Genomic DNA, 27,345 nt, shown 5'->3' with positions numbered 1-27,345 from the left:
ACAATAGGTGATGGATGTCTTATTGATAAGTCAAACTAAAACACTAGATATTTATTCGATGTTTTAGGTGTTCAAGAGAACAAAGAGAATTCTTCTCATAAATAATTTTTGAACAATAATCTATGCTGATTTTTTATTGCAAAACAAGCCTTTAAATAGGTTAAATTCATAAAGCAAAAACCCTAGAAACATTATGGAAAAATTCAGCCAACATAGAATAGAATTAGGAAATACGGAATTTTCTACGTTTCCTAAACTAATTTGGATTAATTAATTCTTAATTTCAAAATAGGAATTAATTAATTTACAATCAAAATAATAAAATATAAACCTTCGTAGATTGATTTTTCTAGCAAAATAAATAAAAAAATCAAAATAAAAGACTATTTCCTAAAACAAAAGTCAAAGTTTCAAATTAGAAAACTAGTTAACTAGTTTGTCAAACAAGCTATCTTTATCTAATCTCCAGCTAGATTAGTCTCCAAATTAGCTCCAATATGCCATGTAGGATACCAAATAGGATTAGAATTGGTTCCCATACGTTTCCCTTGATTGGAATAAGCAAAGCTTGCTTGAACAACAAGAAAGACCCATCCCAGCGCCAAAACCAGTCAACACTGGCCAAGTTGATCTCTATGCACAAATATGTTGTATGTTTGGTCTTGATGCTGATTTAACTTGATTCCATGATCCCTTGGTGTGTTTAATCATGTTCACAAGCTAATAAACTTGTCATTTGTTATCCGGAGTCTATAGATGCACCAAAACAGCTTACTGGGTTCATTTAAGCTTTCATAACATGGATGCACAGAATAGGCTTTGGACGTTTGGGTATTATCATGCCTTCTTGAGACTTAATAACATCTTGAATGAAGTTAAATAGGTTGTCTTTAAATCTCTTAGCTTGTGCGCTAGTAATTAGCCCCGTCTTCAATTGTATAAGATCAGCACCCAGCGAGTCGTAGGTTGTACTGGTGTAGGCAGATTCTCATCATTCCCCTTCTCTCAAAAAGGATTTTTCCTCAAATCAAAAACATCACCTACAAAAAATGGAGATAAGTCAGCAACATTAAATGTAGCACTCACTCTATACTCACCTGGTAGGTCAAGTTTCTAAGCATTTTCATTGACCCTCTCCAAAACTTGAAATGGTTCATCCCCTCGAGGCATTAGTTTTAACTTTCGATGTTCCAGAAACCTCTCCTTTCTTAAATGCAATCAAACCCAATCTTCAAGTTCAAACACCACCTTTATTAGGCCTTGGTTAGCAATCTTGGCATGTTGTTTGGTCCTCTTCTCAATGTTTGCTTTTGTCTTCTCATGAATCTTCTAAACAAACTCAGATTTTTATTTTCCATCTAGATTAGCACGTTCACTTAAAGAAAAAGGTGTTAAATCTAATAGATTTAAAGCATTAAAACAATTTCAAGTGGAGAATATTTAGTAGCTGAGTGCATAGATCTATTATAAGCAAATTCCACATGCGGCAAACATTCATCCCAAGTTCTTAAATTTTTACGAATGCTCTCAACAATGCAAAAAAAGTTCTATTTACTATTTTAGTTTAGACATTAGTTTGTGGATGACAAGTAGGTGAAAATAAAAGCTTAGTTCCTAACTTAGCCCACAAAGTTTTCCAAAACTAACTTAAGAACTTATCATCCCTGTATGAAACAATAGTTCTAGGCATACCATGAAGTTAGCTACATTAGATGCATCATCAGTTCTATTACATGCAACGAAATCTACCATCTTAAAAAACCTATCAACAACCATAAAAATTGAATCTTTTCCAATCCTAGACCTAGGCAAACTAGGTATAAAATCCATTAACAAGGCAACTTATGGATGTGTTGGAATCAGCAATGGCATGTATAGTCCATGCGGTTTCAATTTTGATTTGAATTTTAGGCACTTTAGACACCTCTCACATATCCTCCCCACATCATTCCAAATATTTGGCCAATAAAATTGTTCTTGTAATATGGATAGAGTTTTTACAACACCAAAGTGTCCCATTAAACCCCCACCATGATCTTCCCTAACTAACAATTCTCTAATGCTATAATTAGGCACTCAAATTTGACTTTTCTGGAACAAATACCCCTCAAAGATAAAGAATTTTTTATAAGTCACTATCATGCTCATAAAGTTCTTTTACTTGTTCAAAACCAAACAATCTAGCATTTAAGGTAGAAAATAATACATACATTCGGGATAATGCGTCAGCCACCACATTTTTCTTACCTTTCTTGTAACGGATGACATAAGGAAAAGTCTCGATGAATTCAATCCATCTTCTATGCCTTCGGTTGAGCTTTCCTTGGCCTTTGATATGCTTCAAAGGTTCATGATCCGTATGAATTACAAACTCCCTCAGCATTAAGTAATGTTGCCATGTCTCCAAAGCTCTAACACAAGCGTACATCTATTTATCATAAGTTGGATATTTTAATGCAGTCCCATTTAACTTCTCACTAAAGTAAGCTACATGTTTTCCTTCTTGCATAAAAACAGCTCCAATATCTACACTTAAAGCATCACACGTAACTTCAAAATGTTTTAGAAAAATTTGGCAAAACCCAAAGAAAGTATTAGTTAATTTTTCTTTCAACAAATTAAAAGACTTCTCTTGTGCTTCTCCCCATTAGAATCCAACATTCTTCTTGACAATCTCGGTCAAAGGTGCTATAATGGTTCTAAAATCCTTGACAAATCTTTGGTAGAAGCTAGCCAAACCATGAAAATTCCTTACCTAGGTAATTGATGTAAGTTTCAGCCACTCCTGTATAGCTTTGACCTTAGATTGGTCAACTTTAATTCCTGCAATACTTACAACAACTCCTTAAAAATAAAAATTTTATCTTGACAAAAATCACACTTTTTAAGGTTAAAAAATAACTTTTCCTTCCTAAGCACTTCTAAAACTAACCTAAGATGTTCTACATGATCATCTAAATTTCTATTATATATACAAGGATATCACTGAAATAAACAACCGCAAATTTACCAATGAACGCATAACATGGTTCATTAATCTCATGACAGTGCTAGGTGCATTAGTTAAACCAAAAGGCATTATTAACCATTCAAATAAACAATACTTAGTTTTAAATGCGGTTTTCCATTCATCCCCCTTTTTTATTTTAATTTAATGATATCCACTCCTAAGATCAATATTTGAAAACATGCATGTACCATATAATTCATCAAGCATATCATCTAATCTAGGAATAGGATGCCTATACTTAATGGTTATATTATTAATGGCCCTACAATCTACACACATGCGCCATGAACCATCTTTCTTAGATACTAATAAAACAAGGACAGCACATGGACTCATACTTTCTCTAATGTAACATTTTTTAAGCAATTCACTTACTTGCCTTTGTAGATCCTTTGTCTCCTTGGGATTACTTCTATAAGCAGGCCTATTAGGAATTGCAGATCCAGGAATAAAATCAATTTAATGTTCAATATCTCGAATAGGTGGAAAATCACTATGGATCATCTCTGGAAAGACATCATCAAATTCCTGTAAAAGAGAAGATAAAGAACTTGTCAATACAAGCTCTTCAGGTTTAGCTAGATGGTTTAAATAAGCATCTTTGTAAATTATGACTAGCATAGGTTTCTTATTGAAAAATGCTTTATTAATTTCACCTAAACTAAGATAAAAAAAATTTCTTTTTCTTCTCTTTCCTCTCTTTTTCTTTACCACTCTTGGCCACCTCACTTTTTCCCTCACTCTCGACTTTCTCACCCTTTTTCTCCCTCTTGGGTTCCTTTTTTCTTTTCCTTTCAATTTCGATTTTAGAGAGCTTACATTGGTTGATTGGCTTGGCCTTACCTTCTTTTACAATTAGCAAAGTCGTGGGTGCCATGCTTGACTTTTCCTTTAGCCATTCAGCCTCCCTCCTTTGTTGCATTTGTAATTGATCTCTAAACACTTCTTTTGGAGTCAACGGCTCAAGCTTAATCTTCTTTCCTATGAATAAAAAAACCATAGCATTTTCTCGACCATAATGTATAGTGTCTTTATCAAATTACCATGGTCTTCCTAACAAAATATGTCTAGCATGCATAGACACAACATCATATAAAACCACATCCACATATTTATCAGTACTAAATTTTACCTTCGCTTGTTTATACACTTTCATTTCACCGCTATCATTAAGCCATTGAAGTCTATAAAGTTCGAGATGTTTGATTGTTATTAACACTAATTTCTTAACCACCACATTACTTATAACATTAGCACAACTTGCACTATCAATAATCATACTACAGATATTACCTTGAATATCACATCTAGTATGGAAGATGTTTTCTTTTTGGGCTTGGTCCTCATCCTTGTACATGGTCAAAACCCTCTTTACCACCATGCTAAGTTTGGCTCTTAAAGCTTTGAGTGTCTCGGGTTCATCTTATTCCTCATCTTCAATTGACTCCTCTACAATTTCAATTTCACCCTCGGATCCATCATTTTCGAACTCCAACTCACCATTACCTTTCAGAACCATAACTCTTTGGTTTGGGCATTGGTTGGCAACATGCCCTCGGCCCTAGCACTTAAAACAAAAAATATCTCAAGTTCTTGAGGGTTTAGAATTAAACTTACCACTTGGTTTTGGTGCTGGTGTGTGTTTGGCCAGATTATCCTTCCTTGGCCGATTGGAGCTCTTTTCACCTTGTTTCAATTTCAACCTTGATTTGATTGTGGGATTGCTTCTCCAAACACTTGAACTTGACCTCCCGTTGTTTGAAACCACTTCAAACCATTAGCTAGTACCCCTCCTAAATTGATTCTCAATTTTGATGGCCACATGTAGAATCTCTTCCAACGCCACATTGTTACAATTCCACTTGGTTGGCTATCTCTCGATTTAAACTTCCCAAATATCGTGCCATGGTTGCCTCACGATCCCCATTCATGCTTAATCTCATCATGAGCATCTCTATCTCCTTGTACTAGCCCTCCATGATCCTACTTTCTTATGATAAAGATTGTAGTCTTTGATGCAACATCCGATGACAATGGGTCGACACAAATCTCATTTGTCGCCAAGTGGTAATTAGTTCATCACCAACTCTCCTTCGGTACCTTGCTCATAATTCCACCATTCTAGTGCATAATGATCAAATTCGAAAGTGGCCAATTTTACCTTCTTTGCCTCAGAATAGTTATAGCAATCAAATATCAGCTCCATTCTAGATAAGCCTCCAGATCACTTTTACCTAAAAATGGTGGGATATTGACCTTAATGTTTCCAAGATCATTATCTTCCTCTCGGCTTGCCTCCCACGGTTTTGTCTTCCTTGGAGTGCAAAAATATCTTCGAACTCCTCCTTGAGGTTGTCTCCAAAGTTACCTCTTTTGAATTCCTCTTTAAAACATCTGCGGCCTCCTCGACCTTGATCACAGCCTCCATGTAAGTCCATCATTGGGTTTGGCCCACCTTGTGAATTCTCAAATCTATCCATTCTTTGATCAAGCTGATCAAAGTGAGCATTCATCCTTTGAAGTTGTTCCAAAATCGCCAAACAAACTCAATTTTTTCAATCTTCCAAAATCGACCTCCTTCTGTGCAATTTTTTTTTTTTTTTAAAAACTTGGCTCCTCCTGTTTTTTTTTTTTTTTAATCATCCATAGTAAAATATCAATACGACCTTCAGTAGCAAGAATCTCCACCAAAAGTTGCAATTTCAAAGTCAAAATTTTATCAAACCCGATCCACACGTTCAAACAAAAACAAATTGCAAAAATTTTAGGATTTATGCAATATGCTTTCAAATTCCTCATTTCTTTTTTGAATATATGAATGCAATTAATTAAGATTAAAAAAGCAAAGAAAAATAAAAAATAAAAGAAATTACTAAGAATTAAAATGCAAAACAACTAAAAAACTAGAAAGCAAAAATTCGGCTAAAACAACAAAACCTAATTCGGCTAGGAAGAATTCTTTTTTTTTTTTTAATGCTGAACGTGTATGAGTAAGAAATAACCTTAACCTAAAGTTAAAATTATAGAATAACACAAAACAAAAAAATCAAATAAGATAGATCAAACCTGAACAAAATTCGGCTCCGATACCAAACGATATGAACCTAGATCGACTTGCTTCTAAACTTGTATTATACTAGCTTGGATCGAAATTAAATTTAGATTCTAATGGTCACTTTGACCCCTAGTCAACTTTGGATTAGAAACCTTGATATATGATGAAGACGCCACAATAGGCGATGGATGTCCTATTGATAAGTCAAACTAGAACACTTGATCTCTATTGGATGTTTTAGGTGTTCAAAGAGAACAGAGAGAATTTTTCTCACAAATAATTTTTGAATAATAATGTAAGCTCCTTTTTCATTGAAAAATAAGCTTTTAAATAAGCTAAAGTCACAAAACAAAACCCTAGAAACATTAGGGTAAAATTCGGCCAACATAGAATAGAATTAGGAAAGATTGAATTTTCTATGTTTCTTAAACTAATTTGGATTAATTAATTCCTTAAAAAATAGAAATTAATTAATTTACAATCAAAATAATAAAATATCAACCTTCCTAAATTGATTTGTCCAGCGAATAAATAAATAAAAATAAAAATAAATGACTATTTCCTAAAATAAAAGTCAAAGTTTCAAATTAATAAACTAGTAGATTAGTTTGTCAAACAAGCTATCTTTATCTAATCACAAGCTAGTTTAGGCTTTAAATCAGCTCCAATATGCAATGTAGGATGCCAAATAGGATTAGAATTGGTTCCCATACATTATGTTAGGTCTAAAATATTGATGATTTTATACCATATTTATAGCTTAATATTTGTTAGTTTGTGTTAATTTGTAATGGAAAGATACTTAATTATGTATTTTTCTTAATCTAGGTGAAAGAGGAAGAATTTTAAGAAAACAACCATAAAGATGGATTCCTTGGGTCGAATTATGGTGGGAAGCAAGATTTGAGCTCGAACGAACTAAGCATTAAAAAGATTCCAAAAAGATACCTTGAAGATTCCATAAAGATTCTATCGAGAATTTCATGGTGGAAGTGGATGTCATATGAATCATCACGATTTGAGGATTTCAAATGTCTTGTTATTTTTGGATTTCAAGGTGCGAGCAAACAGTTATCATCATTTAAAGTTTGGAATTTATAAAAAGGAATATTCTAGTTAAATCTCCACCATTGATTAAAAGAGGGAATCAAAGCAATTTGAGGGCCAAGATAAAAACAAGTGGCAATAATTGGTTAATTCATCATTAATGAGGCACATGTCATATCACATGCTTCATTAAGGGTAAATTAGACTAATTAACTATTTTTTTTAGGAGGAATTAGATAAAAGAAAAGTAGTATAGAGCAAGTAATATACAGTTTCTTTTTTACACATGAAATTCGTCCAACCCTCTTCATGGCCTAAAAAAGGTATCTTCCAAGACTTCCACATTGAAAATAAAGAGAGAAAAAGATTCCCAAGGCCCTATATATATAGCCCCCACCACATTGAAGGAAGAGATACAAATTTAGAGAGTTATTTAAGAGCTTTTAGGAGGCTTAAATAGAAACAAACCAAATTTTGGGAGTTTCTAAGATTCTCTTAAGGGTTCTAGGATTTTAAAGTTTTAGAGTTTTAGAAGATCAATTGGAGAGCTTCGAGGAGGCAGAGGGACGTGGGCTTGCTTGGAGAAGAAGGCTACGACTTTGAGAGCTCTTGGAGGAGAATTTCTTCAATAGTTTTTATTCTCTTTTCCTTTCTCTTTAATTGTGAATCTTATTATTTTTAATAATTATGGATGTTGAAATTATTTTTACCATGAACTAATTTTCATAGCTAGGGCTATGATGTAGCCCTAACTATGAAGGTTTAATTATTTTAATACATGTTGAGTTTTATTTAATTAGTAATATGTTTTGTTAATAAATCATTGGTATACTTAATGCTTTCATAGGCCGGAAGGAATGAATGATTTTAATAATATTTGAGCTTGGAAAAGGATAATATTATGGATCTCCAATGATTTACATGAATGCATAATTGATTGGAAAATAGTTATGTCTCATGCCATATTATTTGCTTAATCTATGCTTGATGAATTTGCATGATTTAATTTATAGGCCGGAAGGAATAAATTAGGTTATGTGAATATTATCAATTATGAGTGGAAACTACTTTTGATTAATTTTGTGATTAAGTGTGGTTAACAAAATTACTAGTTAATTAAATTCACATATTTAAGTAATTAAATTGGAATAGTTAGTGGTGAAATCAAATACCCTAGTATTCATAATTATTCAATTCTCTCTCTTACTTGAAATTGATCTAATTTTAATTGATTGCTTTTGTTTAATTTAGTTTATTTAGTTTTCAATTGCCATCTTAAATTTTAGTTCAAATATTATCAAAACCTAATTATCTTTGGTACTTAATACTTAATCCCTTGGATACGACAACCCTATTTTTCCACTTTATTACTTGAAAACGATTCGTGCACTTGCAAGTTGATTTTATACATCAAGTTTTTGGCGCTGTTGCCGGGGATTAAGGCATTAATATTAATTCGGATTGGGTTTTGTAGTACTTTGAACATTGTTTTCTTATTTTAAATTTTTATATTTATTTCTTAATTTTGGTTTTAGTGTTGCATGCTAGGGTTTTAATTCTTTGCTTGTTTGGCCAACTTGCTTTGAATTTTTAATACTTACTTTGCGGTACTTGGAACCAAAATTGTATTTTTAATTTATTGGTGTCTAGGTTAAAAGTTATGCATACTTAGGGGTTTTTTCTTATTTTCAACTTTTGTTTATCTTTGTTATTTTCAAATTTAGTTTGTATATTAGGGTTTAATTTTAATTGTTTGCTTTATAAACTTGGAATTAATTTGAACCTTTGTTTTGTTAGTGTTTTCTTTTTAGGAAAATCATGGAATATCAACCTTATGGTCATCAACCTTATTGGGATTATGGGGTGTCAAGTAGTTCTCCAAGTGAAAATTTTATCGAGTTACAAAATAATCTTGCTATGATGTCTAAACTCGTTGCAAATTTTAGAGTTCAAGCTGTATCTTGTGAATGGTGTGGAGTAAATCACTCAAGTGAAAATTGTCAAGTGGGGAATTCTTTTGCTTCAGAAGACTCAATTGAAGACTTATCAAGAAGACAATATAATCAAGTTGCAAATTTTGGGATTCAAGCTATAACATGTCAATGGTGTGGAGGCAATCATTTAAGTGAACATTATCAAGTGGGAAATCCTTTTGCTCCGGAGGAGCCATTCGAAGACTTTCCCAACACATATAATTCTGGATGGAGTGATCGACAAAGTTATTCAAGGTATGACAATTCAGATCTTTCAAGTTATCAAGTGAGCACATCTTTGATCGAGTGTATGGAAAGAGGCATAGGGAAACATTTTCTAAATGTTATGATGCGATTGGCAAGTTGCGAAATCAATATTTTCCAAGTACAAACTTTCAAGTTCAATTAGAGCAACCAATGACAACTTTTTCACAAGGATCTCAAGAAGACTTGGAAATTAACATGGAGATTACTTGTAATAAGCAAGTTGATGAATTTGAATCCTTTCAAGAGCCACATAATGATGAAAAATTTGAGGAACATGAAGAGGTGTCTATAAGGAGTGAAATGCAACAAGAATCTTCAATTTTGGATAATTTTAATCAGGTACACACACGTGACCAAGATTGCCCACCACAAGAAGTTTCCCAACGCATTATCACTAGTTCATGGGAATTTTTTAATTTTCCTTCAAATTCATTGCAAAAAGGGTTTAAGGATCATGAAGAGGATAAGTCAAGGAATCAATCAAGCCAAAAGTTGGCCAAATCCGATGCGTATAAAATTATGGCCGCACTTCAAGAAGATTGCTTACCAACAGAGACTAAATCTCAAATTTTCAAGCAAAATATTGAATTTTCAAGAGCCCAAGATGTATATCCATGCTCCAAAAATGTAATTGAGGTTGAATGCATCCCAAAAGGAGACAAACAAAGCATTTTTGGACCTAAAAGAATCCAATCTACCAAAAAGAAAGTTCAATTCATGCTTTTGGTTCAAATTGATACTTATATAGGACAAGGAGTTAAAAGTTTGCTAAGGCCACAAGATTATCATCATGCACAATTTCCATACCATAAGCTTGGACAATATTATGAGGATGACATCATTTATATATTTAATCCAGGTTGAACATCAAAAGGATGAAGTCAAGCTAATGACTTTAAACAAGAACTCTTGGGAGGCAACCCAAGTTTCTTTCTTTACCTTATATTTATCTATTTATTTTAGTTGTTTTTAGTTGTTTTTAGTTGTTTTCTTGTTTTTAGGTTGTTTTGATGTGTTTTGTTTGAGTTTTTGCAAGGTTTTAAGATGTTTAGGTGTAAAAGAGCAAAAGACGAATGTTGAGAATTTCAAGTCTAAAGTTAGGTTTTTGGAGTATAACCACCTTGAATATGCATTGGAGTACATCAAATTGTATGGATACATGCCCTTCTTTTTGGCCGCGTGGTGTGTAGGGAAAATGCAGCATGTAGGTTTTTCTCAAGTTTTCACATTACGAGGAACATTCCATGTCTTCAAAGGGGAGTATTCTTTACCTTTTATTTACTTTTGCTTATTTTATGTTTTTCACAATGAGGACATTGTTCATTTTAAGTTTGGGGGTGAAAAGCATGCTTTGCATCTTTTAAATCTTGTCCATTTAAATGTTTTTATAAGTTTTCAAAAATGTTAGTTTTAGTTTTTATTTTCCTTCATTATTAAAAAAAAAAAAATTTGTTTTTGTGGTGTTTTCTTAAGTACTTTAATGAGCCAATGATAAGACTATGATTGAAAATAAATTGGTTTTTAGATGGTGGATTTGTTTTTGTGTATGCCTAAATGCTTGAATTTATATTCACATATTGTTACTTTCAATAAAGTTTGAGCACATAATCAATAATGCATAATTTAGATTGTGTTTTGAAGAAGGTTTGCATGAATTAGAGTACTTTATTATTAATTGAACTCTAGAACTTGCTTGATTATTGCTTGAGGCGAAATCCTAGGTGAATGCATTACTAAAAACATGATTTAGGCCATCTTTGTTTAAGTTTGAGCCTTTCGAGCCAACCTAACACATTATCTTCCACTAGTACCTTATTTGAACCTTTAGGATGCATAAAGATGTATTAGAGCCTTTTCTTCATTAAAGCACATTTACTTACCCTTTTTTTTAGCCTTAAATTTCTTTTTCCTACCTTGAACATACTACAAAGAGAGCTTTAATTGAATTGATATGAATATATGCTTGTGAGCTTGTTTAAGTGTTGAAAAACAAAAAGAAGGAAAAAATAAAGTTTGGAGGTTAAGTATTTGGTGAATTTGGCTCTAGTTTGTATTTTTGTGTAAATTGGAGATTTGAATGTGCAATAAGAAGAAAAATAAGTTTGGGGGTTTAGTGGAAAAGAAAGAAAAAAAAAAGAAATAAAGAAAGAATATGTGTGATTTGAAGAATATATGCACAATAAAAAGGAGAAAAAGGATATTGAAATTGAAGAAGTTCTAATAAAGAAATAAATTTTACAAGTAATTTATTCATTGATATTTAATTTTAGCTTTCTTTCTTTGATTTATTATATCTTATCCTTTTCTTTCTTTATCCTTATCCATTAGCCTTAATAATAGAAACCATGAAGTCCTAATGATTTAAGGTGGTGCATTAACCTACATTAGTGGAGAGTGATAATTAAGTCAAGCATATGGTAGTTCATACATTATTATCAATCTCTAATTCTTGTAAATTTATTCAAGCATATGATAACTAAGTGTATAAATTGATTTCCACACACACACATTGGAAGTAACATATATGTTGGATAGAATATAAGGTACCGAGTTACATAATTACTTTGAAACCATTTGAAAAGTCATATGTTATACAATCTTTAAGGCACCTCATTAAACTATCTTACGTTCTTTAAATAAAATTTCATTTTCTTATTCTTTTTCTTTGCTAGGGACTAGCAAATCTTAAGTTTGGGGATATTTGTTAGGTCTAAAATATTGATGATTTTATGCCATATTTATAGTTTAATATTTGTTAGTTTGTGTTAATTTGTTATGGAAAGATACTTAATTATATATTTTTTTCTAATCTAGGTGAAAGAGGAAGAATTTTAAGAAAACAACCATAAAGATGGATTCCTTGGGTCGAATTATGGTGGGAAGCAAGATTTGAGCTCGAACGAACTAAGCATTAAAAAGATTCCAAAAAGATACCTTGAAGATTCCATAAAGATTCTATCGACAATTTCATGGTGGAAGTGGATGTCATATGAATCATCACGATTTGAGGATTTCAAATGTCTTGTTATTTTTGGATTTCAAGGTGCGAGCAAAGAGTTATCATCATTTAAAATTTGGAATTTATAAAAAGGAATATTCTAGTTAAATCTCCACCATTGATCAAAAGAGGGAATCAAAGCAATTTGAGGGCCAAGATAAAAACAAGTGGCAATAATTGGTTAATTCATCATTAATGAAGCACATGTCATATCACATGCTTCATTAAGGGTAAATTAGACTAATTAACTATTTTTTTTAGGAGGAATTAGATAAAAGAAAAGTAGTAGAGAGCAAGTAATATACAGTTTCTTTTTTACACATGAAATTCGTCCAACCCTCTTCATGGCCTAAAAAAGGTATCTTCCAAGACTTCCACATTGAAAATAAAGAGAGAAAAAGATTCCCAAGGCCCTATATATATAGCCCCCACCACATTGAAGGAAGAGATACAAATTTAGAGAGTTATTTAAGAGCTTTTAGGAGACTTAAATAGAAACAAACCAAATTTTGGGAGTTTCTAAGATTCTCTTAAGGGTTCTAGGGTTTTAAAGTTTTAGAGTTTTAGAAGATCAATTGGAGAGCTTGGAGGAGGCAGAGGGACGTGGGCTTGCTTGGAGAAGAAGGCTACGACTTTGAGAGCTCTTGGAGGAGAATTTCTTCAATAGTTTTTATTCTCTTTTCCTTTCTCTTTAATTGTGAATCTTATTATTTTTAATAATTATGGATGTTGAAATTATTTTTACCATGAACTAATTTTCATAGCTAGGGCTATGATGTAGCCCTAACTATGAAGGTTTAATTATTTTAATACATGTTGAGTTTTATTTAATTAGTAATATGTTTTGTTAATAAATCATTGGTATACTTAATGCTTTCATAGGCCGGAAGGAATGAATGATTTTAATAATATTTGAGCATGAAAAAGGATAATATTATGGATCTCCAATGATTTACATGAATGCATAATTGATTGGAAAATAGTTATGTCTCATGCCATATTATTTGCTTAATCTATGCTTGATGAATTTGCATGATTTAATTTATAGGCCGGAAGGAATAAATTAGGTTATGTGAATATTATCAATTGTGAGTGGAAACTACTTTTGATTAATTTTATGATTAAGTGTGGTTAACAAAATTACTAGTTAATTAAATTCACATATTTAAGTAATTAAATTGGAATAGTTAGTGGTGAAATCAAATGCCCTAGTATTCATAATTATTCAATTCTCTCTCTTACTTGAAATTGATCTAATTTTAATTGATTGCTTTTGTTTAATTTAGTTTATTTAGTTTTCAATTGCCATCTTAAATTTTAGTTCAAATATTATCAAAACCTAATTTTCTTTGGTACTTAATACTTAATCCCTTGGGTACGACAACCCTATTTTTGCACTTTATTACTTGAAAACGATTCGTGCATTTGCGAGTTGATTTTACACATCACATTACCCTTGATTGGAATAAGCAAAGCTTGCTTGAACAACAAGAAAGACCCTTCCCAACGCCAAAACCACTCAAAACCAGCCAAGTTGATCTCTATGCATAAATGTGTTGTATATTCAGTCTTACTATTGCTTTGATTTGATTCCATGATCCTTTGGTGCGTTTAATCTTGTTCACAACCTAACAACCTAGTCCTTTGCTGCCAGGAGTCCATAGATGCACCAAAATAGCTTACCAGGTTTATTTCAGCCTTCATAACTTGGATGCATAGAACAGGCTTTCAATGTTCGGATATTATCATACTTTCTTGAGATTTAACAACACCTTAAATGATGTTAACTAGGTTATCTTTAAATCTCTTAACTTTTGCCCTAGTAATTGGCCCCGTCTTCAATTGTATAGGATCAGTAGCGATTCGTAGGTTGTATGGATACAGGCAGATTCTCATCAATTTTAATCCTTTAACTCCATTAGATTTAACACCTTTACCTTTAAGTGAACGTGCTAATCTAGATGGAAAGCAAAAGGCTGAATTTGTTAACCAGATTTATAAGTAGACAAAAGCAAACATTGAGAGAAGGACCCAGCAATATGCCACGTTTGCTAAACAAGGCTGAATAAAGGTGGTGTTCGAACCCAGAGATTTGATTTGGTTGCATTTAAGAAAAGGGAAGTTTCTGGAACAATGAAAGTCAAAACTAATGCCTTGAGGGGATGAACCTTTTCAAGTTTTGGAGATGATCAATGAAAATGCCTACAAACTTGACAAACCATATGACTATAATGTGAGTGCTACATTTAATGTTGCTGATTTGTCTCCATTTGCTGCAGATGATGATTTTGATTTGAGGACAAATTATTTTCAAGAGGAGGGAAATGTGAGAATTTGCTTGTACCCATACAACTAATTACTCGCTGAGGTGTTGATCCTGTACAATTGAAGACATGGCTAATCACAAGAGCAGAAGCTAAGAAATTTAAGGACAATCTGGTTAGCTTCATGCAAGGTGTTATTAAGTCTCAAAATGGCATGTCAATACCTGAAAATCCAACACTTATCTTATGCGTCCAAGTTATGAAGGCGGAAATGTACCCGGGAAGCTATTTTGGTGCATCTACAGACTCCAGGCAGCAAAGGACTAGTGTCTTAGCTTGTGAACATGATTAAACACACCAAGAGGTCATGAAATCAAGCCAAAGTAGTAGCAAGACCGAACATACAACACATTTGTGCATTGAGATCAACTTGGCTAATTTTGAGTGGTTTTGGTGCTGGGAAGGGTCTTTCTTATTGTTCAAGCAAGCTTTGCTTATTCCAATCAAGGGCAACATATAGGAATCAAATCTAATCCTATTTGGCATCCTACATGGTATATTGGAGCTTAATTTAAAGCCTAAACTAGCTAGTGATTAGACAAAAATAGCTTGTTTGACAAATAAGTTAACTAGTTTCTTAATTTGAAACTTTGACTTTTGTTTTAAGAAATAAATTTTTATTTTGGTTTTAATTTAATTATTTACTAGAAAAATTAATTTAGGAAGGTTGATATTTTGTATTTTGATTATAAATTAATTAACATATTTCAAAATTAAGGAATTAATTAATTCAAATTAGTTTAGGAAACATAGGAAATTCGAAACTTTCTTAATCCTATTTTATGTTGGCTGAATTTTATCCAATTGTTTCTAGGGTTCTTGTTTTGTGACTTTAGCATATTTAAATGCTTATTTTTCAATTAAAAAGCAGCTTAGATTATTATTCATAAATTATTTGTGAGAAGAATTGTCTTTGTTCTCTTTGAACACCTAAAACATCGAATAGAGATCGAGTGTTTTAATTTGACTTATTAATAGGACATCTATCACCTATTGTGGCATCTTCAATGTATACCAAGATTTCTAATCATAAGTTGATTAGGGGTCATAGTGACCATTAAAATCTGAACATAATTTTCAATACCAAATAATTTAATACGAATTTAGAGTGAATCGATCTAGGTTCATATAAGCTAGTATGGAACATATGCCAACGGTTCATAGGCCCAACTGGTTAGTACCACTTGCATATTTTGGAAAACACTAATATGTGCCGATGCTAATAGTATGTCTTTCAAAATAATGAAGAGGATATATTGAAATTTACCTTAGTTTATTCTTATCAAAATAACTTTTTATTAGTTTTAATAAATCAAAATAAATGATGATTAATCACCTTACGAGTTTGGGGTTGCTAGTTGATCCCCAACAAGCCCTATGAGCGCCACTTGCATGGAACATGTGCGAAGATCTCGTCGGCCCAATTGGTTAGTACCACTTGCATATTTTGGAAAACACTAATATGAGCCGATGCTAATGGTGTGTCTCTCAAAATAATGAATAGGCTATATCGAAATTTACCTTAGTTTATTTTTATCAAAATAACCTTTTATTAGTTTTAATAAATCAAAATAAATGATGATTAATCACCTTACGGGTTTGGGGTTGCTAGGAGTGCCTTCTGTGCATGCTAGTATACTCAAATTACAGTTGATGGAGAAGAATACAAAGGCTGTATATTAGTGGTTTGGACTCCCAAAGTTTTTTAAAAATAGGCCAATGGTATACTGACCAAGTAGTTCCTACATGGATGATGATTACTAGGAAGCCTTTTTTTAAATCTGAATAGATCTAGAATAAAAAATAGATAAATAATCCAATTAATGCTTATAATATTGGTTTAACAATATTATTATAATTTTATTGTTTAAAAAAAAAAAATGTGGCATAGAATAGGAATGCTACCTATTTCTTAGGAAAAGAGAATAAGAATAGTACAATACATACCATTATAATCTTTATTATTTTTTATTAAATTCTCCTCCTTCATCTCAATTAAAAAAGTTTCATTTTACCGTAATTCCTTTTCCGAAATGGCAACATCAGCTGTCAACCCCGCGACCTCCCTCTCCTCCCAGACCCGCATCTCCTTCGCCGGCGCTTCCTCTCCCTCGTGGCGAACGTCTCCGGTATCTCAGACCTCCGGCGCTCTCTCTCTTTTTCATAAATCTCTCACTATCTTCCTCTCACTGTTTAGATACTGGGTCCGCCGCCGGTGACCATCGGAACTCCTCTCCGGTACTTCCATACAGGGCCACGAGCCCTCCAGCTCATGTATCCTCTCATTTTATCAGCGACTCTCTATCTCTCACTATCTATTTGAGGGCTCGTATATATCTATCCTAAATGGGTTTGTGAAAATAAATTAGAGTTTGTTAGTCTCATACGCAATGGGTATTGATGGTTTTCTGATTTTATTGATGGAAAAGTTTGATTTTTATTAGTTTACACGTTTGGATTGTTGATATGTTTGGAAAAAATAAAAAAATTTGGGTTCTGGTGTTGTTTTGAGTAGGAATTCCCTATTGTTTTCCAATCCTTCTTCTCAGTAGAAAAAGGAGAAGAAGGTGCAGAAGAGGAAGATTCAGGAGGTTTTGAAAGGGAGTGTTTCAAGGAATTATTGACGGGAAAAAAATTGATGGAGGAAGACGCTAGCTCTTGGATCAGAAGAACAAAATTTTCCCACACTGTTTGTCATCGTTGGGACTCTTCAAGATTGGCCTCCGTTCCTTTCATTGTTCAGATAGACTGGATTTCGGGGTTGAACTCTAGACCCACAAACAGGGAAACTCCTGGTAATCATAACGAAAATCCAAGTTATTCACAGATCCAGAGAAATCCCATTACCAACAAGCAGAGATCTTTATCACCTCTACCGGAGACTCTACTTTCCGATGAGTTTAAGGAAGTTCGATCTGATCGGAAGAGATTCTCAACTCCCAACCGTAGGAGGAAAGAGATAGACAAGGGAATTGTGGGAAATGTTTTCCACAAGGATTCCCATGTATCCAAGGCATGGAACTCGAGTACTAGCCCTCTCAGGCATCTAGCTTCCATGAAAGTTAATAACAAGTTGAAGAACCGGAAGGAATCGCCGTGGGCCAAGTATTTTGATCATACTGGTGGAAGGGTTACTGCTGTGGAAGCAGCAGATGAATGGAGTGTTGATATGTCACAGTTATTTCTTGGGCTTAAATTTGCTCATGGAGCTCATAGCCGGCTTTACCATGGGATTTACTTTGATGAACCTGTTGCCGTTAAGATTATTAGGGTCCCAGATGATGACGAAAGTGGAGCCTTGGCAGCACGATTAGAGAAACAGTTTAGCAGAGAAGTTCATCTTCTCTCTCGTCTTCACCATCAAAATGTCATAAAGGTAATCAAGCATTCGTCTTTTCCTGCTGTTGATATGTTGGTCATGTTAACATGCTTCTCGCAAAATTCATGCCGTTTTGCTTGTTATTATTATTTTTTGTAAGTTGTAAATGTAGTTTCTATACTGGGCATGACTCAAAAATCTTAACAGAAGTATGATAAATTGATAATGCTGAATGAGTTAAAGGTTGCTGCTTTTATGTTTCCTTTCTTGCTGATGTATTTATTTATTATCTTTTTTTTCCATTATAATGGCACAGTTCAAAGCAGCATGCAGAAAGCCACCAGTTTATTGTGTCATCACCGAATATTTATCAGAGGGTTCCTTGAGAGCATACTTGCACAAACTCGAACATAAATCTCTACCGTTACAGAAGCTAATTGTTATTGCCTTGGACATAGCATGTGGAATGGAATTCATTCACTCACAACGTGTTATTCATAGGGACTTAAAGCCTGAAAACATTCTTATTGATCGAGACTTCCGCCTGAAAGTTGCTGATTTTGGTATAGCATGCGAGGAGGCATATTGTGATTCTTTGGCAGATGACCCAGGCACTTACCGATGGATGGCACCTGAGTTGATCAAGCATAAATCCTATGGGCGGAAAGTTGATGTGTACAGTTTTGGATTAATTTTATGGGAAATGGTGGCAGGGACAATCCCATATGAGGATATGAACCCCATTCAAGCTGCATTTGCCGTAGTGAATAAGGTATTCTTCTCACTTAATTTCATTGATTTTTCCAGTCAATCCCATATCAAAATCCCATATCACATAATTGATGCATTCTAATTCTTTTTTTAATTTCCTTGGTAATATAGAAACTAATAATTTATAAATACATTCTCTGTTTCAATGTTTATTGGATTTCAATGCCAGTCTTGAGAAGTTGTTCTGGAGTTGGCTAATTTATGAATAAGCCTTGAGAAGGGTAGGGTGATTGGTATGTAGAATTGTTAGAGCTTGTTTGGCTGTTTTCTGTTCTTAGAAATTATACTTCTTTTAATTTTTTTGTTTTTAAACTAGAAAATGGTGTTTTCATTCATGGCGAGACAAGGTTTTGGCTTCTTCTTTGACTGAGAATTGAAGTTAGATGTAACATATCATTTGTCTTTAGTTTTTCTGTCTCATTTGAAACTCATCATGTAGATATTATTGGATAGAGAAGTTTGAACACAAACATGCTGATATTCTTTTTTATTTTGATTATTTTATTTTTAGAATTTGAGGCCTGATATCCCGGGGGACTGTCCGCCTGCTATGCGAGCTTTGATCGAACAGTGTTGGTCCTTGCAACCAGATAAAAGGCCAGAGTTTTGGCAGATAGTTAAGGTACTAGAACAATTTGAATCTTCACTTGCATATGATGGAACTTTGAGTCTTGTGCTTAACCAAACTGGCCATGATCATAAGAAGAAACTTCTTCTCTGGATTCAGAAGCTTGGTCCTGTGAATTCTAATAGTTTGTCTATGTCAAAGCCAAAACCAAGGCGAAAATTATATTGAATCTTTGGTAGAACCTGGTAAATTGTAATTGAAAAAAGGACCTGGTCCATTTTTCTAAGCCTTTTTATTAGTGTTACTCACAGTCATGTGTCACAAATTGGTTAGGTTGTATGCAAACAAGCATTAAAGTGAGTAAATGCTTTTACACATCTATGTACACAGCAAACATAAATACATACGTAAATGATCTTCATATAACATCGCTAAGCTTATTTTGGACAGAGGTGATGTATCACCTTATCATTTCTTAATATATACATATATTTTCAATGTTGTTTAACTTTTTTTTTTTTTTTTTTTTTTTTTTAAATTTGTCATTTTCGCTTTCTACGATTGCATTTTTGTATATTGGATAAATGAAATAAAATATAAAACTAAATAAACAAGAAAACAATAGTTTTATGTTAGCATTGCCTAATATAAGCTTAGCAATGTATTCACACACACATTTGTATTGGATGGAAAAAGAAAATGGCATATTGAAATGTCATCTGTCTGGATGCGTAGAGCCTTCAAGTTTGGTTCTACCTTTTCTTGAGCATCTATTATGGTAATGCCAAATAGGGTGCACTTGACAAGTTTTGACATTAGCATCTAACATTTCAACTCTAATGCGATGCCAAATATGCCAAAAACAATTTGTCTTTTCCCTATCATTTTTAGGATGTTTGGTTTGCCTTAGTTGATTAATCAAAGAATGGCTTTATATTTTTACTGTCATTTTTCACAACTGAAAATGTTATAAATTTCTTATTTATATTAACTGAATGGTATTAGACCTGATGATATAAGTTCTACAATGCTATTTTCTTCCAGTTTGATGAGTTTTTATAACAAAAATTGCATCTTAATTTTAGCATTAGAGATCTTAAAATCATTAAACACACCATGTATCTTTGATAAGTTTAACAATTGGGCTAGCTTCTTGATTGTATGAGAAAGATTTCTTTTATTTTTCTATAAGTTTTTGGGTTAATCAAATTTTAGGGCCCTCTATTTTGAAAATTTTCATTTTTGGCTCTAAAATTAAAAATATTGCAATTTAAATTTTCAAAATTTCAATTTGTGGGATTTTGATTATATAGTAATTTTTTTTTATTTATTATTATTTTTTTTTGGCTTAGGGTGGTTATATGCTCTACACCATGTGACTTCCATGTTACTAATATTAAATACGATTTGATTCATTTTGATGAAATTTAGCCCCTTCAATTTTATTTCATTACAGTTTAGGTATTCTAGTTTTAACTATTCAGATTTTACTGCCATCTAACCATGAATGGTCATTAGCAAAAAAATACCTGATTAGAATAAAGTACAAGAAATTGAAATTAGCGATCTTAAATTCCATTTTAAACTTGAGAATTCACATGCAATTTTTAAAACTAAAAAGTAGTAAAATGAAATTAAACTTAATTTTTTTGTTTTCCTTTTTTAATATTTTTTAAGATGGTGCTTAGTTAGGAAATCTGTTAATTAACTTTTTCCTTCTAGGATAAAAAAAATTTTTGAAATATTTTTTTTAGGTCAAATTGCTAAAAATTACCAAACACATTGATGGCGAAGTCTCAACACACCACTAATTATCTGGAAATTTATTTTTCAGAAAACATATCAATTTGATGTCTTTAATTTAGGTTTACTTTATGGGTTAAAGTCCTTCTGAAAACCTGCATCTTCTGGACCGCACTTAATCAAATTTGGTATAGAGTCTTGAGAATAGAAGCAAACATTATACTTTGGCATAAAATGTTTATTCTTCCGAGAAGTTACGTTTTTGTTTGTTGTTTGTATCGAATTATAGAGGCAAAAATCCGTGATCCCAAAAAAGGGTGGGGAAAAAGAAGTCCACGTTAGTTCCTAAAGTCTTGGTCTATGCATCCATCGAGAAAAGGTCTTGGTCTAAGCTTGTTCGTTGAATTCATAAATGCATATATATCTATATATGTTGTTAAAGAGTATGTGGGTCCCACGAGAGAGATTTTCTCTTGTTGGGGAGTAAATGGCTCGTTTGGAATCCCACATGACAAACCCGGATTTTATTATTTAAGATTACAGAATATTTGGCCACACCTCAACACGCGCCAATCACGCTTGGTATATCTTTTACACGCTTTGTATATCTTTTACCAAGTAAAGGTTTGGGTTTAAGCCGGCTTGTGAAAAACTGCCGTGCGACCTAAGGTCAGATTAGGGATGTCAATTTGTCCCGTCTCATCTCTGAAACTGCGGTGCATCGCCCCTAACAAGGTGGTTTTTTCTCGCAAAAACGGGGTGATAGGGCGGGCTTGGGCTTACTCTCTTAAACCCGAAGCGGGGATGGGCTGGGACCGGGTATTAAAGACCCCGGCCTGAACCCGGCCCGTATATATTACTTTTTTTTTAATATTTTTTTTAATATTTTGAAAATTAAAATTAAACTTATTCGATTATTCCTTCCTTTCTCCTCCTAGCTTTGATGTGTGCACAAGATTGGTTATGGGCTGAAATTAATGGTATGAAAAATTAAATTTTATATTTTTTTGTGTTAAATAATTTTTGTATTTATTGTTAACTAATTAATCTCATTTTTGTTAGCTTCATCTTCTTCACCGTATGTTGGAGCTTGTTCTTCTATTATGAGTGACATAAAAATTGATGAGGAGGTAAATTGAATTTATTTATTACAAAAAATGTTTATATTAAATTGTTTAAAATTTTTTGATATTATTTAATATTTTTGTCTATTTTTGTAGCAATCTAACTCTTACGGAACATTCTTTCATGGAGACTTAAGGAAATGAGAAGTAAAACTTTATTATGTGTGCATGTGTATTTTTATAAATTTTATGTTTATGTATTTGGATTATATTATATTGTATTTTTTGAGAATGTATGTTATTAAAATTATAAATTTAAACTTTGATATCTTTTATTGTATTTTTATTATATTTTTGATCATTTTATTTATATTTTGCTTATAGAAGAAATTTTTTTAATATAAATTTATCAAAAAAAAAATTATATCAATTATATGAAAAAAAACAAATGGGGAAACCGTCCCCGCACCGCCACCGATTGGGGAATCCCCGTCCCCGCCCCGCTTCTAAAAAAACGGGAAAAATTACGGGGATGGGATGAAAAATTCCATACGGGGATGGGGACGGGATTTTAAAAACCGGCCCCGCCCCGCCCCGTTGACATCCCTAGGTCAGATGCTCAAAGCTATGCTCTTTCCCATATCCACCGTCAACCTTGCTGCTACCTGAGAAATCCAAAAGAAATCTCTTTCTAATACCTGAATTCTTCATTAATATTCAAAAATTCTATCCTTCTCTTCTTCATCAATTATCACCCATAAAACCTGAAAAAAAAAAAAAAAGATGGCACAGATAGACTAATTTCTAGAGGATGGTTTGAGCTTTAATCATCTGAATATTGCAGGGTTGAATGGTGGTGTGATGGTGGCAACATGTTTGAACATCCAATTTCGAGATCTTTCTTTTTTCTTTTATTTATTTTATTTTTGTTAACTATTTTTTATATTTTTTACTTATATCAATATTATTATAATAATAAAAAATAGTTAACAAATATAAATAAGTAAATACCCTTTCAAAGTAAAAAATACTTCTCATAATACACCTTTTGTGCCAAAGTAAGAAACAATACTCTTTCAAATTGGTTCATGTGCTAAGAGAGTTGTATGTTGAACAAGAAGGTGATATATGTACTTATCTTTTATCTAGTTCGTATGATGAAAAAGATGTGTGTTGGATAGTAAAACGATATGCACACTCATCTCCTATTTGGTTCATGTGATGGAAGAGATGCATGTTTGATAGGAAGACATACACATCTCCTACATTATTAATGTGATGAGAGAGATGTATATATAGGAGGATGATATGGCGTATTCTCTTGACCGCGTGATAAGAGAAAACAATATATTTGGATCCATAGTTAATATGGCACACGAAATCTATTCCTAATTAATTAAATTATGGATTTAATTATGTTAATTCAATTATAGAGTCATACTGATGATGTGATGTTTGTATTTAATTTATTATTCACGGCATACTATTTTTCGTATATATCAATTGTTGGATTTTAAATGATTTGGTATCCAAATTATGTATGGTTTTTATATTTAATTATGATAACTACTTATGGTTATTAATTAATTAACTTGGATTATATTTGTTGTGTTGATAATTCCTTGATCATATTCAATTGTTTTTAACTGAATTATACTTTGATTTTAGTTATGCTACTATATTGTAATCCTACCTATGATTCAGTATATGATAAATGATTTTTGGGTTATAAATTTGGATTTTGACGAAATAATTTTGAAAGGGAAACTTTTCAAAAGAGTAGTAATGTAAGGTTTTGATACAATGACTTACAAAATAAAATGTTATTTTCTTATAATATTATGCAACTCACTAAAATATCTTTATTTCATGTTTTATTTGTTTTTAATTTGCTCTCTTAGGCCCAAGCAATAAGCTAACAATTTAACTAGTTCATCATTTGTTCATTACAGTATCCTACAACAGTAGTTGTATTTATCTTTCTCTTCGTTTATTTTTATTTTTCTATCTAGACTAATTCACATAAGTTGTATAACTTAAATTTATTAATACTCTTACAATGCTCCTATCTAAATTTGGATATAGTAGTGACATATTATGTATGGGTGGTAATAGTCTGTAGTATAATGGGCTATAGTTGTTGACTGTAGTTGCAAACTTTCATGCTGTTGTGACATATTCATATATATCAATGTATTATTTTATATGCATATGTTGGTTTGCCTTTAGTTTAGGTGAGATTCCATTGGGTTTTCCTTAGGGATGTCCAATGAAACTTCCCTAGGTGGGATCATTTAGGATTCCCGAAAGGGTTTTGAGGCGAGTCCTCTCATGGTTACGTACATCATGTCAAGCATCTTTGTTGTTTGTATTCCATTGCTAATGTATTGTTCTTTTCTTTCGACTCTGATGATATTATGTATTCTTTCTTTCATTATTTCTAATATATAAATTATATTGAGCATTTTCGATAACTTGCAATTGTTCTTTTGTATTTCTTAAACTGCTTTTAAATTAGTATCCAATTTTATTAAAAAGATTCTATCAGGACTTCGGTAGAGATTTCATTAGACATTCCTTAAATGAGAGCACTTTGGGTGTCCCAGGACCCCGAGAGGGATCTTATCATTAGGTATAGAGCTGAAGTTTACTCAGTGTAATATTGGATTATGATTTAGACCTGAAGTCTAGTTTATGAATATTGATTATGGATTTGGCTTGGAGCTTCCTCGGCCATATTATGGTTATTTATTTTTTATTTTTGAGAATGTTGATAAAGTTAGGATAATCTGGAGGATAACTCAATCAATTGTGCATACGATTTTGTGACATCGAGTTTCTTAGCCGATTGGTTATGATCTCTAAACTTAGTTTGACCATAACACCTAGAGATATGGTTGTCATATGGCTCCCAATTGATCCCCTAGGTAGATAAACAGAGCTTATGTGATCTCGAAGTTGATCACCAACTAGAGACATGCAAGGCTAATACCTATGGTGAGGATCATCATGGGCGCACTCAAAGATGGAGTCCTGAGCCATTCAAGTTGCCAACTAGACCAATTACTAGAGCTCATGCAAAGAGATTAAAAGTAGCATTGAATGGTCTTATCCGGGAAGTACTTATCAATCAAGAATGAAAGAGTTTTGCTAAGGAAAAATAAAAATTAGCAACAATATTGAGCATTTTGAAGGCTGTGGATATGAAAACTTGAAGGGAAACAATGTTAGGGGTAATTTGGTAATTTCTCTATAGCATGATGATATGGCACTTTGATGACATAGCATCTTTGAACATGTGGCATCTAAGTGGCTATCCAACATGGCTTGAAAAGAAAGAAATCAGCTTGTTTCCTTTTTAGACCAATTAGGTGTCTTATTCGATCACCAAGTTACTTAATCATCATGTTTTATTATTCTTATTTGATCACCAAGTTACTTAATCATCATGTTTTATTATTCTTATTTGATCACCAAGTTACTTAATCATCATGTTTTATTATTATAGTCTTATTTTGATTTTAGAAAACCTTTGACTTTATTTGGCCATGTTTTCAGTTTTCAGTTTTCAAAATATTATTTTAAAAATAAAAAAAAATTGTTTTATTTGTTTTTTGAAAATAAAGGGTGTTTGGCAAGCGATGTTTGAAAATAATTTTCAAAACTGAAAAACAGAAAACAGAAAAACATCATTTTAATGTTTTCTAAATTTTGTTTTTTTTTTTTTTAAAAAAATTTGTTTTCTAAAATTATTTTTGAAAAATGATGGCCAAATAGGTAATCTTTTGTTTTGGAAACTGTTTTCTGTTTTATAAAACAAAAAACTATTTTAAAATCTAATGGCCAAACATGCTTTAATTTTATTATGTTTTTAATTATTTTTGGTTGGAAAATTAAATAGTTTTCTAATCTTAAGTTTTTATGTAATTAGTCACTTTCCTAAGCTATGAAGGAGTTGACTAGTGAAATTTAAATTACAAAATAAGTTAGAATTTAGGGTTTTCAGTTTAGGAAGTTATTTTGGACAAATTTTTTTTTATCATTTTTGCATGTATTTTAGCCTATAAACAGGCTCCAAGTTCATTAATACAATAACTTTTGATCTTTAACAAAATTTAATACTTGTGAGACTTAAACTTTTTGGTTCTCTAACAACTATCCTTTGAATTTTTCTAACTTGAGAATTAAAATTCAATCTTTAACTTATCAATAGGGTAATTCCACGACCTTTTTGTGGCGTCATTCATTAAATAAGAACCTAAATCAATTAGAGAATCGCGCTTTAGTTTGTTCGAATCTACGTTAGCTTGCTTAGGCTCATATCAATCTGGATTTGGTTTTATCACCAATGACTAAAGTTAGGGTTATGATTCTGGATATGGAATAGATATAGATATGGTTATGGTTTGATTTATCATGTTAATTTGATTTGGAAATATCTTTCTTTCCCATGAATTGAAGGCAATGAAATCTGTCCTAGGTGAACAAATGTTCCCATAGATTACAAGAGAGTTATTGGTTTTACTTTCCAACATGTAAGGATTTGTTTTGTACAAGTGATCGAGATATGGATTTTCATAAAAATGGCTTTATTTATGATTTTACTTATGAACTATTTTACTTCTATTGGTTCACAAGAATTTGGCAACTATTGCATTGCATTGCATAGCATGACTAAATCTCATGACTTATAATATGTTGTATATTCTTTTTGCTATAATGGGTGATTGATATTTTGCATGGATGTTTAAAACCCATTCACTTAATATTCGTACTCGTTCTTCCTTATCTAACACCTATAGGTAGTAGTTAAGGTGTAGTGGAGTGCTGAAAACTAAGTAGGAAATGGAGTTACATATTTGAAATTAAAAGGTTAAGCTGGATTTTCTTGGATTGAGTTTTGTATTCGGATTTTTGTATATTGGTTTTTATTATAGAAGTGCATTATTATGTGATACATTCTCATTTTTCAGTTTGTTTTGATAATTTTGGATATTCGAATTGTATTGATAATTTTTGGTAATGTATAGTTATATATAAAATCAACTCGCAAGTGCACGAATCATTTCAAGTAATAAAATGGAAAAATAAGGTTGCCATATCCAAGGGATTAAGAATTAAGTGCTAAAAATAACTAGGTTTCGGTAATATTTGAACTAAAAATTAAGATGACAATTGAAAATTAAATAAACTAAATTAAATAAAA

At 32.2% G+C, this 27,345-nt stretch overlaps 1 protein-coding gene and 1 long non-coding RNA gene across 2 annotated transcripts; both read left to right on the top strand.

Moving 5' to 3' along the window:
* The first annotated feature begins 16,630 nt into the window (after positions 1-16,630).
* Positions 16,631-19,830, top strand: LOC107435406 (serine/threonine/tyrosine-protein kinase HT1). The gene is made up of 3 exons (XM_016047014.4): positions 16,631-18,050; positions 18,310-18,765; positions 19,276-19,830. The coding sequence occupies exons 1-3, from the start codon at positions 17,313-17,315 to the stop codon at positions 19,558-19,560; spliced, it is 1,479 nt and encodes a 492-aa protein (XP_015902500.2). The 5' UTR covers positions 16,631-17,312; the 3' UTR covers positions 19,561-19,830.
* Positions 19,831-20,691: 861 nt separating this feature from the next.
* LOC132804335 (uncharacterized) lies at positions 20,692-22,454 on the top strand. The gene is made up of 3 exons (XR_009639472.1): positions 20,692-22,055; positions 22,138-22,205; positions 22,296-22,454. It is a non-coding gene; the product is annotated as an uncharacterized LOC132804335 (long non-coding RNA).
* Positions 22,455-27,345: the final 4,891 nt, after the last annotated feature.

Source organism: Ziziphus jujuba, chromosome 6, assembly GCF_031755915.1.
Source record: "Ziziphus jujuba cultivar Dongzao chromosome 6, ASM3175591v1".
In the NCBI taxonomy this organism is placed as follows: Eukaryota; Viridiplantae; Streptophyta; class Magnoliopsida; order Rosales; family Rhamnaceae; genus Ziziphus; species Ziziphus jujuba.
The sequence above is the reverse complement of the archived record's forward strand: the minus strand, read 5'-3'. Positions and strand labels throughout refer to the sequence as shown.

What these genes read in the sequence shown, in the direction of transcription:
- LOC107435406 (XM_016047014.4), top strand. Translation starts at nt 17,313, where the DNA reads ATGGAGGAAGACGCTAGCTCTTGGATCAGAAGAACAAAATTTTCCCAC. An exon ending in ACCATCAAAATGTCATAAAG is followed by an intron (nt 18,051 to 18,309) that starts GTAATCAAGCAT and finishes ATAATGGCACAG; the next exon opens with TTCAAAGCAGCATGCAGAAA. An exon ending in CATTTGCCGTAGTGAATAAG is followed by an intron (nt 18,766 to 19,275) that starts GTATTCTTCTCA and finishes TTTTATTTTTAG; the next exon opens with AATTTGAGGCCTGATATCCC.